At 36.0% G+C, this 13,737-nt stretch overlaps 1 protein-coding gene across 1 annotated transcript in view; it reads right to left on the bottom strand.

Moving 5' to 3' along the window:
- Positions 1–1,592: 1,592 nt before the first annotated feature.
- The window catches only part of LOC135078629 (uncharacterized), a 275,638-nt gene continuing 263,493 nt past the window's right edge, over positions 1,593–13,737 (bottom strand). The window contains exons 3-6 of the mRNA XM_063973157.1: positions 8,816–8,932; positions 7,931–8,061; positions 4,055–4,144; positions 1,593–1,761 (exon numbers count right to left, since the gene is read on the bottom strand). Of these exons, the coding sequence (XP_063829227.1) occupies positions 1,593–1,761; positions 4,055–4,144; positions 7,931–8,061; positions 8,816–8,932 (507 nt within the window). The remainder of the gene's footprint in view (positions 1,762–4,054; positions 4,145–7,930; positions 8,062–8,815; positions 8,933–13,737) is intronic.

The following is a 13,737-nucleotide window of genomic DNA, read 5'->3' as shown; positions in this document are numbered from 1 at the left end:
ACGTCGAATCTTTGAATGATTTATCAAATCACTCGCAATTATCAACCTGTCCAAAGTTGACTAGAGCTACTGGCATAAACAGGCCAAGAACTAAAATTATACGGCGTGCTGAATGAACCCAACTTCGCGATATAATTGGAGTGTCAAACTTCAGAATGGATATACCATGTCCTAATAAATAACTCGAATCCTGAAACTCTAAAGCTAATTACGGTATTAGAATGCCTTTAGTTTGAAAAGGGCTTTAGAGACAATTTATTAGTGTTCTGCTTGTCTTTGATAGACTTACTTCTTTATTACTTCTTTATTATTTGCTATTATTTATAGTATACTTTTAATATAAAATGAAATTATACCCGACATTTTTATTAAAAATAAATAAATGCGCCGAAGATTCTCACCCCAAATCTTGTGATGAAAAATATAATTTTGAATATGAGATCGAGGAAAAAACATTCGGTTAAATTATTATTTCCGTGATAACGCATTTTATGGGGTAAAATGGATGCGTAAAGCCTATAAAAAGGAGATACTGCGAGTGATAATGGGTGTGTATCAATCTTTATCTGCTCGCTGTGCTTATGCTTTATCTAGTTAGGTATTATTTTTCGGTATTCTACATTCGGTCTATATTATTCATACAATAATGAAACATCCATATTAATTTGTTCAAAGAAAGTCTAAATTAATTGGCAAATTTTTATGAGTTTTTTTTTATACCCGCTGTCGTTACAACGATCAAAATAAGGATTCCAAATAAATAAATAGCCCGGCCTGTATTAGAAATAAGTTTTCCTTAAAAACAAGACTAGAAGAAAAGTTAATAGAAAAATTATTCATAATGAAGGTGAACTGTATAAAATCCGTCTTTTCATTAAAACAACGAATCCACGAGCGTCAAGATTTTCTCTCGGAAGATCGATGATTCGAAGAATTATCTTTGGGGGAAACCTTTGTCTATTATTATAGGTGGACGTTTGTTGATAAAAGAAATAAAGAATGAATGTACTAAGCTACAAATAGCCCAATGGTAAAGCTGGCGGACTGTCCGACTCGTGATCCGAGGAACCTCGCCTCTGGACTGTTCTGGTGGTTCTGGTGACTCACTCGTAACACAAGCATTTATTTGGCTCACCGTAAAGGATTAACGGTTTTTTACAAAAAACTTTTTTTTTTGTAAGACAAGGCAGGTATTTGACCGCAATCGCACCTGATGTTAAGTGAGATGCATTCTAGGATGGTACATATCTGCCCTGTAAGTGCCTATTCACTCTCGCCTTGAAAAGGCCCGGATTATAGTGTTCAGGAAAGACAGCAGCAGGCAGCGAATTCCAGTCCCTAGCTGTACGCATTATAAAAGAGTCATCGAAACGCTTAGTGCTCTTTATCTATATTTCATCATCATCTCAGCCACAGGACGTCCACTGCTGAACATAGGCCTCCCCCAATGCTTTCCATGTTACTCGGTTAGTAGCGGCCTGCGTACAGCGCTTTCCTGCTACCTTTATGACGTCGTCGGTCCACCTTGTGGATGGACGTCCCACTATTTATGTATATTTATTTTTATTTTTATTTTTAGTTATGTGCTAAACTTACTGTGGCCACTCCATCCGGGTGAAGTCTTCATCCTCTGGCATCCAGGTGTAGCGTTTGGGGTCAGGTTGGCTGCACACGGACCGCGGCCGCCGTCGGAAGTATGAACACTCCAGATCGGCGTCGTATGCGCACACCTCGGGCGGGGCCGGGGAGGGTTGGCCAAACCTGGAGAAGATTGTTCTTTTACTTGCTGTTCTAAAGCTTCAACCACACCAACACGTGCAGATCGCCATCGGCGCGATCAAAGGCCAATGACAGGTCGCGCGACCCATGACAGTTCACGCGACCTGTCATTTCCCTATGATCGCGCCGGCGATGGCGATCTGCTCGCGTTGGTGTGGTTGAAGCATTAGAAGTGGTGGTAATACATGCGAATTTACGAGTATATGTGAATACATTATTAAAGATCAAACCAAAGCTCGCTCCATTATATGCTTTAAGATTCTTTAATGGAATATGAAGATCCCAGATAGTTTTTTATAACACTAAGATTGGCTAAGCTTGGAAGATATAGCACTATGGCAAATTTATTATTGTCTCTTTATTTATAGTTCTTTCTTAATTTTAAATATATTTTTTACAATGTATTACAAAAAATAAAATAAAAATACTTTACAAAAAAAAACTTAAAAGTAGTTTATCCGCCGGCGACCAACCATCTAGCGAGAGCTTCTTTAGATGTTGGTCGAGTATCTAGGCAATTTGCTTTGGTAAATCAGTATTATTAAAGTACAAATACCGTTCAAATAAGAGAAAAGAGGTATTATTCCTCTTGTAAATGAGAAAGTTCGTATAATATGTAACAAAGCAAGAAATACCAGTTCCAATTTAAGACGCTATTGTCTGTATATTATAACGTTAGTCCCAGACAGAGCTATTATTAGCCATCAATACAATTCCAAAGAGGACTCCAATCGATTAAGATTTCCATTGATGTAGAATCACTATTGTAACTCTTAGTTTAGCAAAAGATAATCTTGCCAAAATGACTTTGGAAGTTTTAATGGATCAAATTAAGAAGTTTCTGTATAGAACCACTTCAATAGTGTCTTATTGGAACATAAATCTTCTTCGCTGTATTCAAACGAGTTTGCTCAACAAGTAGGTATTATTTAAAGTTTTAGAATGAATATTAATAACTGAGCAATAGTTAACTTTTCTGCACTTATAAGTACCTACAATAAAGAGGAAGGATTTTATTGTTTGTTTGTATTAAATAGGCATCGAAACTATAGGACAGATTAGGAAAATTCTTTCACCGTTAAAATTTTACATTATTATTATTGGTGATGATCAAAGGCTATAAATATGGATGAAAATAGACATTATGTGACAAACCAAAAGTAACGCGGGCAAAACCACCGGCACAAGTGCTAACAAAATAAAACAATTGTTATCTATTCCACTAAAACCATCTTCCTAGAATATTCCGTATTTTCTTTAGATCCCGATTAGATCCTTTAATCTTCTTGTTTACTTTGTTACACAACAATGAGCTATACAGGGTGGCCAGGGAGTTGACGTTCAAAGCTAAAATTTAGATTCCTTACATGAATGTGTATCGAAATCACCCTCATGGTATGTTCTACGATATCGATTAGACGATACGATAGAGATAGAGTTAATTTTGTGATTTAGAACGTGGTGTACAAGTGCTCGCCAGAATGAGAAAAACATTAAAAACCAACCATAGATGAAAGGAAAAAAATACAAAATTAACTCTTTCTCCTAAACTAAACAAAATCGTAGACTAGAACATACATGGGGGTGATTTAGATACACTTTCATGTAAGGAATATAAATTTTAGCTTTGAACATCAACTCTCTGGCCATCCTGTATAATGTGATCTATTAAGATCTTTATTCCGCGTACATTTAGCAGTGTTTATGCTCGATCGATAGAGATTAAAACAGATTAATGAACGATATCACAATACCCTCGAATAGAGATTTCAGTCGAGTTATTTCGCCTGATTAATAAGCCGTACTCTCTGATTTACGACTTGGTATTAAGCTGTAACTGATCTTGAGTTTCGTTTAACGACTTCAATTATTTATGTTAAGCAAAAATTAACTTGGATACTTTAATTTTGTAATTGGAACAATTAAGTTGATGGAATACTACAATGGAAAGTTAGTTAAATCTTTTGTTTTTATTTTTTTTACCTACTTTGAACGTTTTTCGCAAATTACAAATTAAAGAGGCACTATTTTACAATGTTACAGAAAAAAATAGTACGTCATCAAAAGGTACTTTTACTATGGTAATAGGTAAACTTACTCAAGTGTTTCAACAAGAGCTGTTTTATTTATCCATGGGGTTTTGCGAAAACTTCCTAGAGTATTTTAGAAAGGGCTATGTTGTAAGGGCTATATACTGAAGTGTTTTAGAAGAAGAAGAAGAAATATTTATTCAGTATCATTAGAAAGGGTTATGTTTTATTATTGTAATGCTTACCTGGGATACCGCTGTATTGGTGCATAATCGGAGTTGAGATTCTCATCCGAGGGCACTCTACGACGGACACACACGGATAGAAATGATGCTCTGTGAACAAAATTAAATCATATTAATAAAATTACGGTCAAGTGCGAGTCGGCTTGCGCACGTAGGGTTTCGAACAACCTTAGCATTTGATCAGGTAAAATGAACGCAGCCCGCAACTGTCAATTTGCGTTCTTTGCTCGTGTCCGCGCTATCAGATCGCATCAATACAAAATACTCGTATAGAGACCGTCAATGTTGTTCATATGATGCGGGCTGCGTTTACTTTGACCTGACCGCAGACGACAGAACTGGATACGTTCTGTAACATCTTATGGGTGTGTTAAAAAGTCGTTTAACGTTCATCATGGCAATCAAACCTCGAAGATTTGAAGGTACCAAACATGGCTCTAACGAAAAGATACGAGTAAATAGTAGTATGTCTTTTGAGGTGCGGAACTTTAACTCTGCAAACGATAGGTAGTACGGTTATTGTCACGAAGTGCCATGGTCATATTTCCATACAAAGCTCTGTGACAGAGACATCAGCACTGTGATGACGGCTATTGTATCACAACATGCGTCATGGAAACTCCCGTGACAATACTGTGTTGAAATCAAATGACATCAATGACAATCTCCAATCGCATTCCATTTCTTTTCACACCTCATTATCATGAGACTAATTAAGTAAAATACTAGAAATATCACCTAAAATCTTCAACTCCATCACGTTTATGAGTTTCAATATGCGAATCAGCTGAAAACCATAAATCATGTTGCTGTAATATGATCGGGTGAAATTACGGGAGGCACGCCTTCAGAATAAAGAAGTTTGGTATGAAAATGCTGAAAAAATTTCGGCGTCGTCTTTTATCCCTTGAGTCCTAATACGATTACAAGGGCACGGAATAATAAAACGGCCAATTTGTTACCTTTACCTTTAGTGAGGGTATTCCATTTATAGTAGAAATCAACTTAGGCCAATTCGTAGGAATTAGAGGGGGCGTATTCATTGCGTTAGAATAGGAACGGTGGGTACTTGACGAAATTGAAGATGTTGATACGATTTAAGACAGTAAAGAGTATTGAAGGTGCATCTTTGTTAGGAACAATAAAACGTGGAAATAAGTATCCCTTAAGAGGAAGTTTAAGTATAACTTAAGGATTATAAAAGATGATAGAGACTTTTTGACAGCCCTTATTTGATACCTATATGTAGGTATTTCAGGTGTTCATCTAATAATATTTGTATTGGTCTCAATGTTAGTTACGGGGTTGGTTCAGTTTACAACAAGTGAGCTACCAAACATTTTTTCAGTGTGGCTAAAAACTGCAATAATTTAATCATCATCATCATCATCAGCCCTTTACAGTCCACTGCTGGACTATGAGCCTCCTTCACTATAGATTTATAGATTTATAGATAGATAGTGGAGATTATGGCAAAACCCTCCACAATAATTTAATACTTAACTTATTTTTACATGAAAAAACGTACGGGTACAACAACAAATAAACAAAACATTGTTATTCCATCCCTATCACTTTTATAACAAACGGTCAGCTATCAATAAACGGGCCTACCCTTTTGTATTCCCAGACGAAGGATACCGGCATATTGGGTAGAAAATTAGGTGTAAATAAACAAAAATATGGCTCGCTATTAGGTGGTAGGGTCAGATATTTGACGAACACACTCGTTGAGCAAAAGATCGTAAGTTATGCATGGAACGCACGTACCAAAGATTGCCCGCTCGGGATCCCTGGGCGGGCACGGTTTGATTTCGTAAGCAATAAGTTTTGTAGACTGTAGTAGAGTGGGAAGAAATGGGAAAGAGAATAATCTGTTTGGCTTTGATCCGGATATAACGTAGGAAAACAAATTAAAGTAGGAAACTTATACATAAGTTTGTAAGCAATCATTGATTTTATACTGATATTGAGCTTTATTCAGGATTTAAAAGGTGATGATGATGGAAGACATTGTGATAAAGGTAATACTAAAGGTAATAATAAAAGGTAACTAAGATACGAACTAAGGCTATTTTTATTTTCGAAATCGAGTAACGATTCAGCACTAGTAAAAATAAACTAAGCACTGAATCAGTCACTTCCACCTTTGGCCTGATCATCACTTTTCATCAGGTGAGATACTGGCCAAGAGATTTGGGCTCGTTGTGTATAAAAAAAAATGTGAAAATACGTCCGTGGGGGAGGCCTTTGTCCAGCAGTGTATGTAATTCGGTTGAAACGAACGAAAAAAATCCTTGAACTAATATCCACGCGGGCAAAGCCGTGCCCAAAAGTCAGTATGAAACAAACCCTGCATTTCGAGAGAATTATTTTCTTAGCGGAGCAAAACATTAGCAACTCCAACATCGGTTAGCGTGTGTGGGGTATAATCCCAGATAACAACTTTTAAACTCCTATCAACTTCGCCGTTTTGACGGGGAATTTAAAAGCTGGCAATTTTTGCAAGTGCCTACTAATGTACTTTGGAACTTGGGATTTGCTTAAGTGGCGTGCTTGAGTGATACATTTTTGTGCTTGAAAACACACGGTTCAATTGATTATCTTTATACTTAATTTATTCAGACTTTTTTTTAAAATAATGTATTTCTTTTTTCAAATGTCGTACCATAAAAAGGACGTCCTAAAGACATCAAGTGCCTACTGCTTTGGTTTTATTTTGATAAAACATACATTATAAGATTGTATTCAATATGTTCTAACAAAAGACATAAAAGGTGTGTAACTAAAACTCTTAGAAACTTCACGTCTAGATTCTGACCCTCTCAAGTATCTCTCGAGAGAAACCCTTTTATCTACCTCTCAGAATTTACATCAAACACTTTGTGATACTTGATGATTTCTAGAAAACCTGTTGGGCAGCTCTTAAAAAGTACCCATCCGTTTCCTAAATAAATCATAAGTACGATATTTTCGGCTCTACCCTATCTTCTGTGTAGGTTGGATATATTCGATAACTATTTGATTTATTCGACGTTTTGACCCATTTCCCTTTAAATCATGAGATATTCGTACATCAATGACCTTAAATGAAACATTTCGATAACGATTTTTGGAATATGAAATCCGGACACAATAGGTTAGTGCTACAATTTGCACAGCCAAAGGCTGCAGAGTACTTTTGGCTTTTAATGGTTATATGATGTGTACAAGCATTAAGATTGGAGTACATTGAGTCTGTATGAATATTGGTCAGTAGTGAGTATTCATTGCCACTCGGCTATGCATTTCACCTGATTGGAATCTGTTCCACCGATTGATCTCCATATGGACCGAACTTAGACTATTCGATGCATTCAAGCAGCATCTTATCAATCGGATCGCGCAGATGACTGATCGTGTGGCATATCCAATCAGGTGGGCACGTCTATCATAGCGAAGACATCGATAAAAGAGATGAGACTGAATACAGGCTGATTGTAGATGCACATCGATGTAAGGTGATTTTCAAACGCTGTTTTACAATTTTTGTTTGTTTGTTCTGCGTTTTATTTTTTAATTCGCTTAGTTAATATTGATGTTTCATTATTAAGACCTAGCCGTAGATTCATTTGCTTGCCCTTCTTTTTGTCAAAACTCTTTATCGTGCCACCACCATATACCTAGGTACTCAGGTTTATAGTTTCTTGTCTCATGTAAGATCACTCTTCAGCTCCCGGAAACGATCTAGTTAAACTTGATGGTAAAATTTGAAATTGAGTTTGAGTTTCTGATTGATACGAGTAAGCACATAGCATAAAGCCTTTTTGTGGAAAAATATTCTCCAATGCGCCAAAGAAAGGTCTGAATGAAGAAAGAATAGTGATGATAAATTACCTGTTGGCTCTGGAGCAGGGACTCTCAATATGGTACTGAGAGAGGCATCCGAGGAATCGCTCCTTCTTGGACTTCTCCAGTTCCAGCAGATCCAGCTGTTTGTTGTTGATGCAGTACTGCTCCCGGAATTCCTGGGACAATGAAAAATTATGGTGAACCACATCATTAATTTGAGGAAGAGTGAAGAACAGACCCTGAGTGCATAAATTTGTAATGTCACAAGAAATGTTTTCCAAATTAGTTTTTACAGTGATCATTATTTTTAAAGTAGCGTTTATCTAGTAAACAGTATTGATTTCTGAAGATTAGGTCAAACCCTTATTAAATGGGCATGTCTACCTACTTTCCATAATAAACAAAATGCTTGCCACTGAATTTAGTCGGCAATTAGCATGTAACAGTCAAATTCCTTGAAAAAATTCGTTTTATAACTAAACACATCGTACACCAGTCACCACTTGTTTAAAAAAAAGTAAAAACTCTGAAATACGGAAATCAAATAGAATGTTGTTAAGTGTTGCCGCCGACCTCACCTGCAGGAAATTCATTTTATGATAGAATGTTTTTCTTCAATTCCTTTGGAACTGTGAATTATTGTGGTCTATTAAATAGGTCTTGTTTTACTTTCTCAAAGCTATAAGACTCAGACACTAGTAGTACATTACATTAAATTAGTATATCTCGTAATATTATGAACACAACGTGTTCGGGAGTGTATAAGCCTAATCCTCCAAATGCCTCTGGTAAATTAAGAGGTTCATCATTGGAGATCAAATGATCCCTGACAATGATGATAATAATGATGGTGATTATGATGATAATGATGATGATGATGATGATGATAATGATGATGATGATGATGATGATATAGGTAATTCAGCTAACCTGCTTCGAGTACATGGTGGTCTTTCCGGCTGGCCGTTCCTCAATGGCCCTCTGCCGCTTTCTGCTCGCGTTCTCATCCTCCGATTCGTAGCCTTTGGCCGAATGTGCTATATCTGCCTGTAGAAGAAAACATACGTGTTAATACGATAATTTAGTAATAACTACGTGTCAGTCTACAATCATTGGGCGAGGCCTATGTTCAGCAGTGGACGTTCTATGGCTGAAAATGATGATGATGATGATGACGTGTCAGTCGCAGACGCGAAGAGATCACGCGGTTGATCGCCAAACCGCTGGATAGACGCCATCACAAAGGCTACTGAGTCCACCATGGTCCAGTGTACACGCGACGCCTCTAACCATCAGAAATGGAGAGCTACCTCCGAAGATGACATCAAACACCCCACCGTGTACCTCGTCAGCGCAACCAGGACCACTCTGACAAGAGTACGACTAAGAAGAAACGTGTCAGACGTTAAGAGTTTCATAAGACGATACCAGAACGGTAAGTATGAAATTGCATTTTGAAATGTGAAATCTTTGAAATTAATTAAAAAAATGTATTAACAAGTTAATAAGTAAAACCATTGTTATAATTAGGTATTTACTAAAATAAACTTTCGAAAGATGTCTGAATATTTTAAAATTGACTTTTACTGAAATATCAATACCAATTACCATTATTATTTGCTTAAACTGAAAGAAAAACACGAAAGTTACACTGACTGAAAGCAATATTTCAGAATATTTTAATAACCACTGTATCATCACATTTTCTTTTATTAGCCTTATTCAAAGGGTGGAGCGAAAATTTTTTTTTCAGATATCTGTAATGTAATAGTCAAAATTTTGTGCCTTTAGGGCTTAAATGAAGACATGCAAAATATTAATCAATTCGGTTTAGAGTAACTGCCTCCGCATCGACATTGAATTTGTAAAAAAAGTTGGTTTTAGACCTCACTTAGGCGCCACATATCTGTGCAATATTTAAATAAAAATACAATTTTTTTATCACAAATCGTTTACTGATATGCTATATTTTCAATGTAAAATACACAAAAAAGCCAGGCTTTGGGTTTATAATTTTAATAAGGGCGTGAGAGAGCGCGAGAAGAGAATTTTTCTGGCCCTTTTCGCGACTCGCGTCTTTGTCAGATAGTCTACTGGAAAAGCTCTGGAAACATGTGAGAAACTGCCTATCTATAAATTTGAACAAATTGAAGGACAAATGTGATCAGAAATGGCCAATTATCTGAGTACTGATCAGCAGAACTTGCATAAAATTGCTTCGGCGGTAATTAGGCGTATTCTCATAAAATCTCGCAATAATTTCTCCTGGTGAATTGTAACATGCCCGTTAGATCACACGAGCGTACCGAATACTACGTTTGTATTGTAGTAACTTAAAATCCAATAGAAATTTTGATACCTCTGGCTACTATTGTGGTTAAAGTCTATGCTTCTTCCTGGTTTTTGATTAAGACAAAACCATCATGCAAAGATGGCACCCGTCATCTGTTTAAAATTATTATGGCCTCGAGAGGCCTGCCAGATACCCTATGAAAGATTAAAGAACTAGTTACCCGGAGAAAAAGCTATTACGAGTATCCTGATAGCAGTCTTCTTACGATGTCAGAGAGCTGGCCGCTCGTCGCATACTAAAGTCACACAGTACGAGTCACCCTTCAATACCTAGAATTTTTTAAGTACTAGTGATACACTTTAATGCTATTTTATATATTTATTTAATTTACTTAACCAAACAGCCGCTTTTGAGATATTTATTTGACTAAGAAATTCAGCACATTGTCAAATCTGGTGGTGAGAGCAACCCTTTGTTTTAAGGCTTCTCTACCTCACTCAAGCTGTTGAGGGACCTGTGAAGATTACGATCAAAGATTCTATTTCTCACTGCATCCAGAAACTCACTAATAAGGTGCAATAAAAGTCAAGCTGGAATCGCGAAACGTGATGCCTAAATTTTGATCAGAAAAGGATTTTCAAGCATAATAATTAAAGTAATTTATCTAATTCTTGTATATATTTCTTTTTATATTACCTTAGTAAATATCTAATCTATAAATTATCTGTCATTTAATACCTTCTTACTAATAAATAGAGCGCAATATTTCACCTTAGACGACTTTCAACTTTAAATAAAATTTTAAAATTTTGAAGTCACTGCGGAGGCAGAAGATATTCATTAAATGGGATAAAAAATTACAGTTATTTATACTTTCATATAAGGCACAAATCCCCCCCTATTAGAACTTCGAAACTAAAAAAAATTTTTTTCCCATACAACCGTGCTCCACCCTATTATTCATATGACGTGCTACACCATAAATTCACAGAAAGTTTTACTGTCGTATAAATTGAGTAAGACTCACATTGTTCACTGTGAGTAATGTCTTTACTATCTTTTGTTTTTCTTTAGTGGCACTAATTTCCCAAACCAATCGCCAGACTTTCTTGGCAGCCAAGTAGTTTGTTTTACTACCGTTATATTAGTTTCTCAAAGGAAAGAAGTGCAAACTCTAAAGAGGATCTCGAGCAACAAAGGGCCGTATTTCATTGCCTCTCCGATAAAGGCACAATCCGTCCAAGTTCGGCCAATAATTGCAAGCCGTCTTCTCGTTTGGACCGACACTCGTCTAGAGATAGGAACAGTGTCGATAGAGATATCGATGTGAATTATCATAAAATATCTTAATGAAATTAATGGCATGTGAAAATCTTCAAGACAGTTTTTACACCTGTGAATGAACTAACGAAGTACCTAAACGAAAACAATTATTGTTTTCTAAGTGTGTGAAGTCTAGCTAATAGTTTAAAAATCTTAAAAAACTTGAAGAGTATGTTTTTCTACAAATTCTTAAAAAATATGATTAGATTTTTCTGATAATCTTAAAAGTCGTTCAATATTTTATTACCTATCATAATCTATCGACATTTAGACTTGGCTTATCGATAATAACGGTACGTTCCTACGCTCAACTCAGCTGAATGGAAATTCGATTGCAATTGAAACTCGGAATGAGCCTTTGGCAGTTACGAAAGATGAGTTTGAAGATCGGACATCAAGTGTTTTTGTGATTTCAAGATATTTACATAAGCGCTTTTTTGCGTCCATTCGTTAAAAGATAAAAAGGTAATTTTTCTTTTATTTTAGAATTCACTTTTAATCGTAGTTACAATTTTTGTGATGATTTTTTGTTTTCCCTATTTATTTACCCAAAGCATTGGTAGGGTTAAAGTACCTAATACGGGACGTGTAAAAGTGCTATAAAAGAGCCCATTTGAACAAGTAAGCAAATAAATGATGACTTTTCCTTAGACATTTTGCAAGGACTTACTTTAAGTCTAGTAATACAGACTGTACATAAATTCTCTCCAGTGACACTGTGTTTGAAGCCTATAATTTACCTTACACTCCAGGCAATGTTGGCAGCGAGCCAGCCTATTTGTCAAACTTGTTCAAACATCCAGGTGCCCAATGCATCTTGACTAAGCCGGACTAAGATCGAGGGCTTTATCTGACCTCCCAGTAGATTTCAGGCAACATTGACAAGGTTTGACAAGGTTTAACCTGCAATAAGATAATAAATGCCAGAATGTACGAGTATACCCGATTATATTTCAAAGGTATAATAATGAGTTTAGCTTCGATTGCATTTTGATTCTTTTTCGTTCAATATATTTTTACTAATATTTTCCGCAATTAAGGATCAATTGACTTTTTTTACTCTAGACTCTAGAGAGTGTTCTCTTAAGAGCTAAATCAGGATCCAATGATAGAGTACCAGAGAATTCGAGGGAAATCATCAAAATAGCATATTTGTTATTTTCATTTTATATTACAACTTATTCAGATTTTAATCCTTCATCATCATAAAAAGCGAAAAGCTTGGAGTAATTAAAAGTAATGGCCTCCTGATTTCCAACTATAAAGGCAGTTGGACACAAACAAAGCGGTCTTAAGATAGATAAACTTCATAATGAAGTCTACCTAATGACTTTTGAGTTTAACTTGAAACGACTTCAGCAGACGTTAAAGCATTGCTATTAACGTCAGAAGTCACTTCAAGAGTTATATTACAACAAGATTGTCGCCCGTATTCACAAACATTACTATGAGGTCTCACAATGTGCGTGGACGCACAAGGTCACACACGAACCAATCACAGAGCTCTATTCAAAGCTGTGCGTTCGATTTCGGGTTTGTTACTGTCACTACATTCTTCAACTTTACGAGCCTATGGAAGATTCAATTTGTTAGATAACAAAGCTAATTGCTTTAAACGAAAAACTGCTGCTGCTCAGATATTTAAAGTAAATAAGTAAGTCAAAATCAAAGTGACAAAAAATATTTATGGCCATGTGCACAGTATTGGTTTTGTATAAACAACACTATTCAAGTACTCGTAAGTAAGCATTTAAAACCAGAGAAAAGAAAAAACTATCATACGTCATTTTATTGTAATACTTATAGAATAGCATAAAAGTAGACTCTATAGTATGAAGTTTGTCATTTCAGATTCGTGAAAGCATTCGAGATTTAATGCAACCGAAACAACAAGTAGTAAAAGCTTTTAATAGTTGTGAAGCAAAACGGCATCAAATTCCTTTTACGAGTGCTAAAGTACACTACGTCTGTTTCGGTGTATATAAATACTTCGTGAATTTCGCTGTATGGTGAGAATGGCGCTGTGTGACATAAATGTCCGACACTTGACTGAAATAGCGCGGACACTCCAAAACGGCTGTGCTATTTCAAAAATAAATACAAGTTCAGTTCAGACTGAAATATGTATTTATACGTTGATCAATAATGCTTTTAAATTCATACTGTGAATTTACTTTGTACAGAGCTAGATGGCGCTGTTTGGAAATAGATTGCGGAAGCAAAGATTTATTTCGGG

Source organism: Ostrinia nubilalis, chromosome 15, assembly GCF_963855985.1.
Source record: "Ostrinia nubilalis chromosome 15, ilOstNubi1.1, whole genome shotgun sequence".
NCBI classification, from domain to species: Eukaryota; Metazoa; Arthropoda; class Insecta; order Lepidoptera; family Crambidae; genus Ostrinia; species Ostrinia nubilalis.
This window is presented reverse-complemented; position numbering and strand designations above follow the sequence as displayed.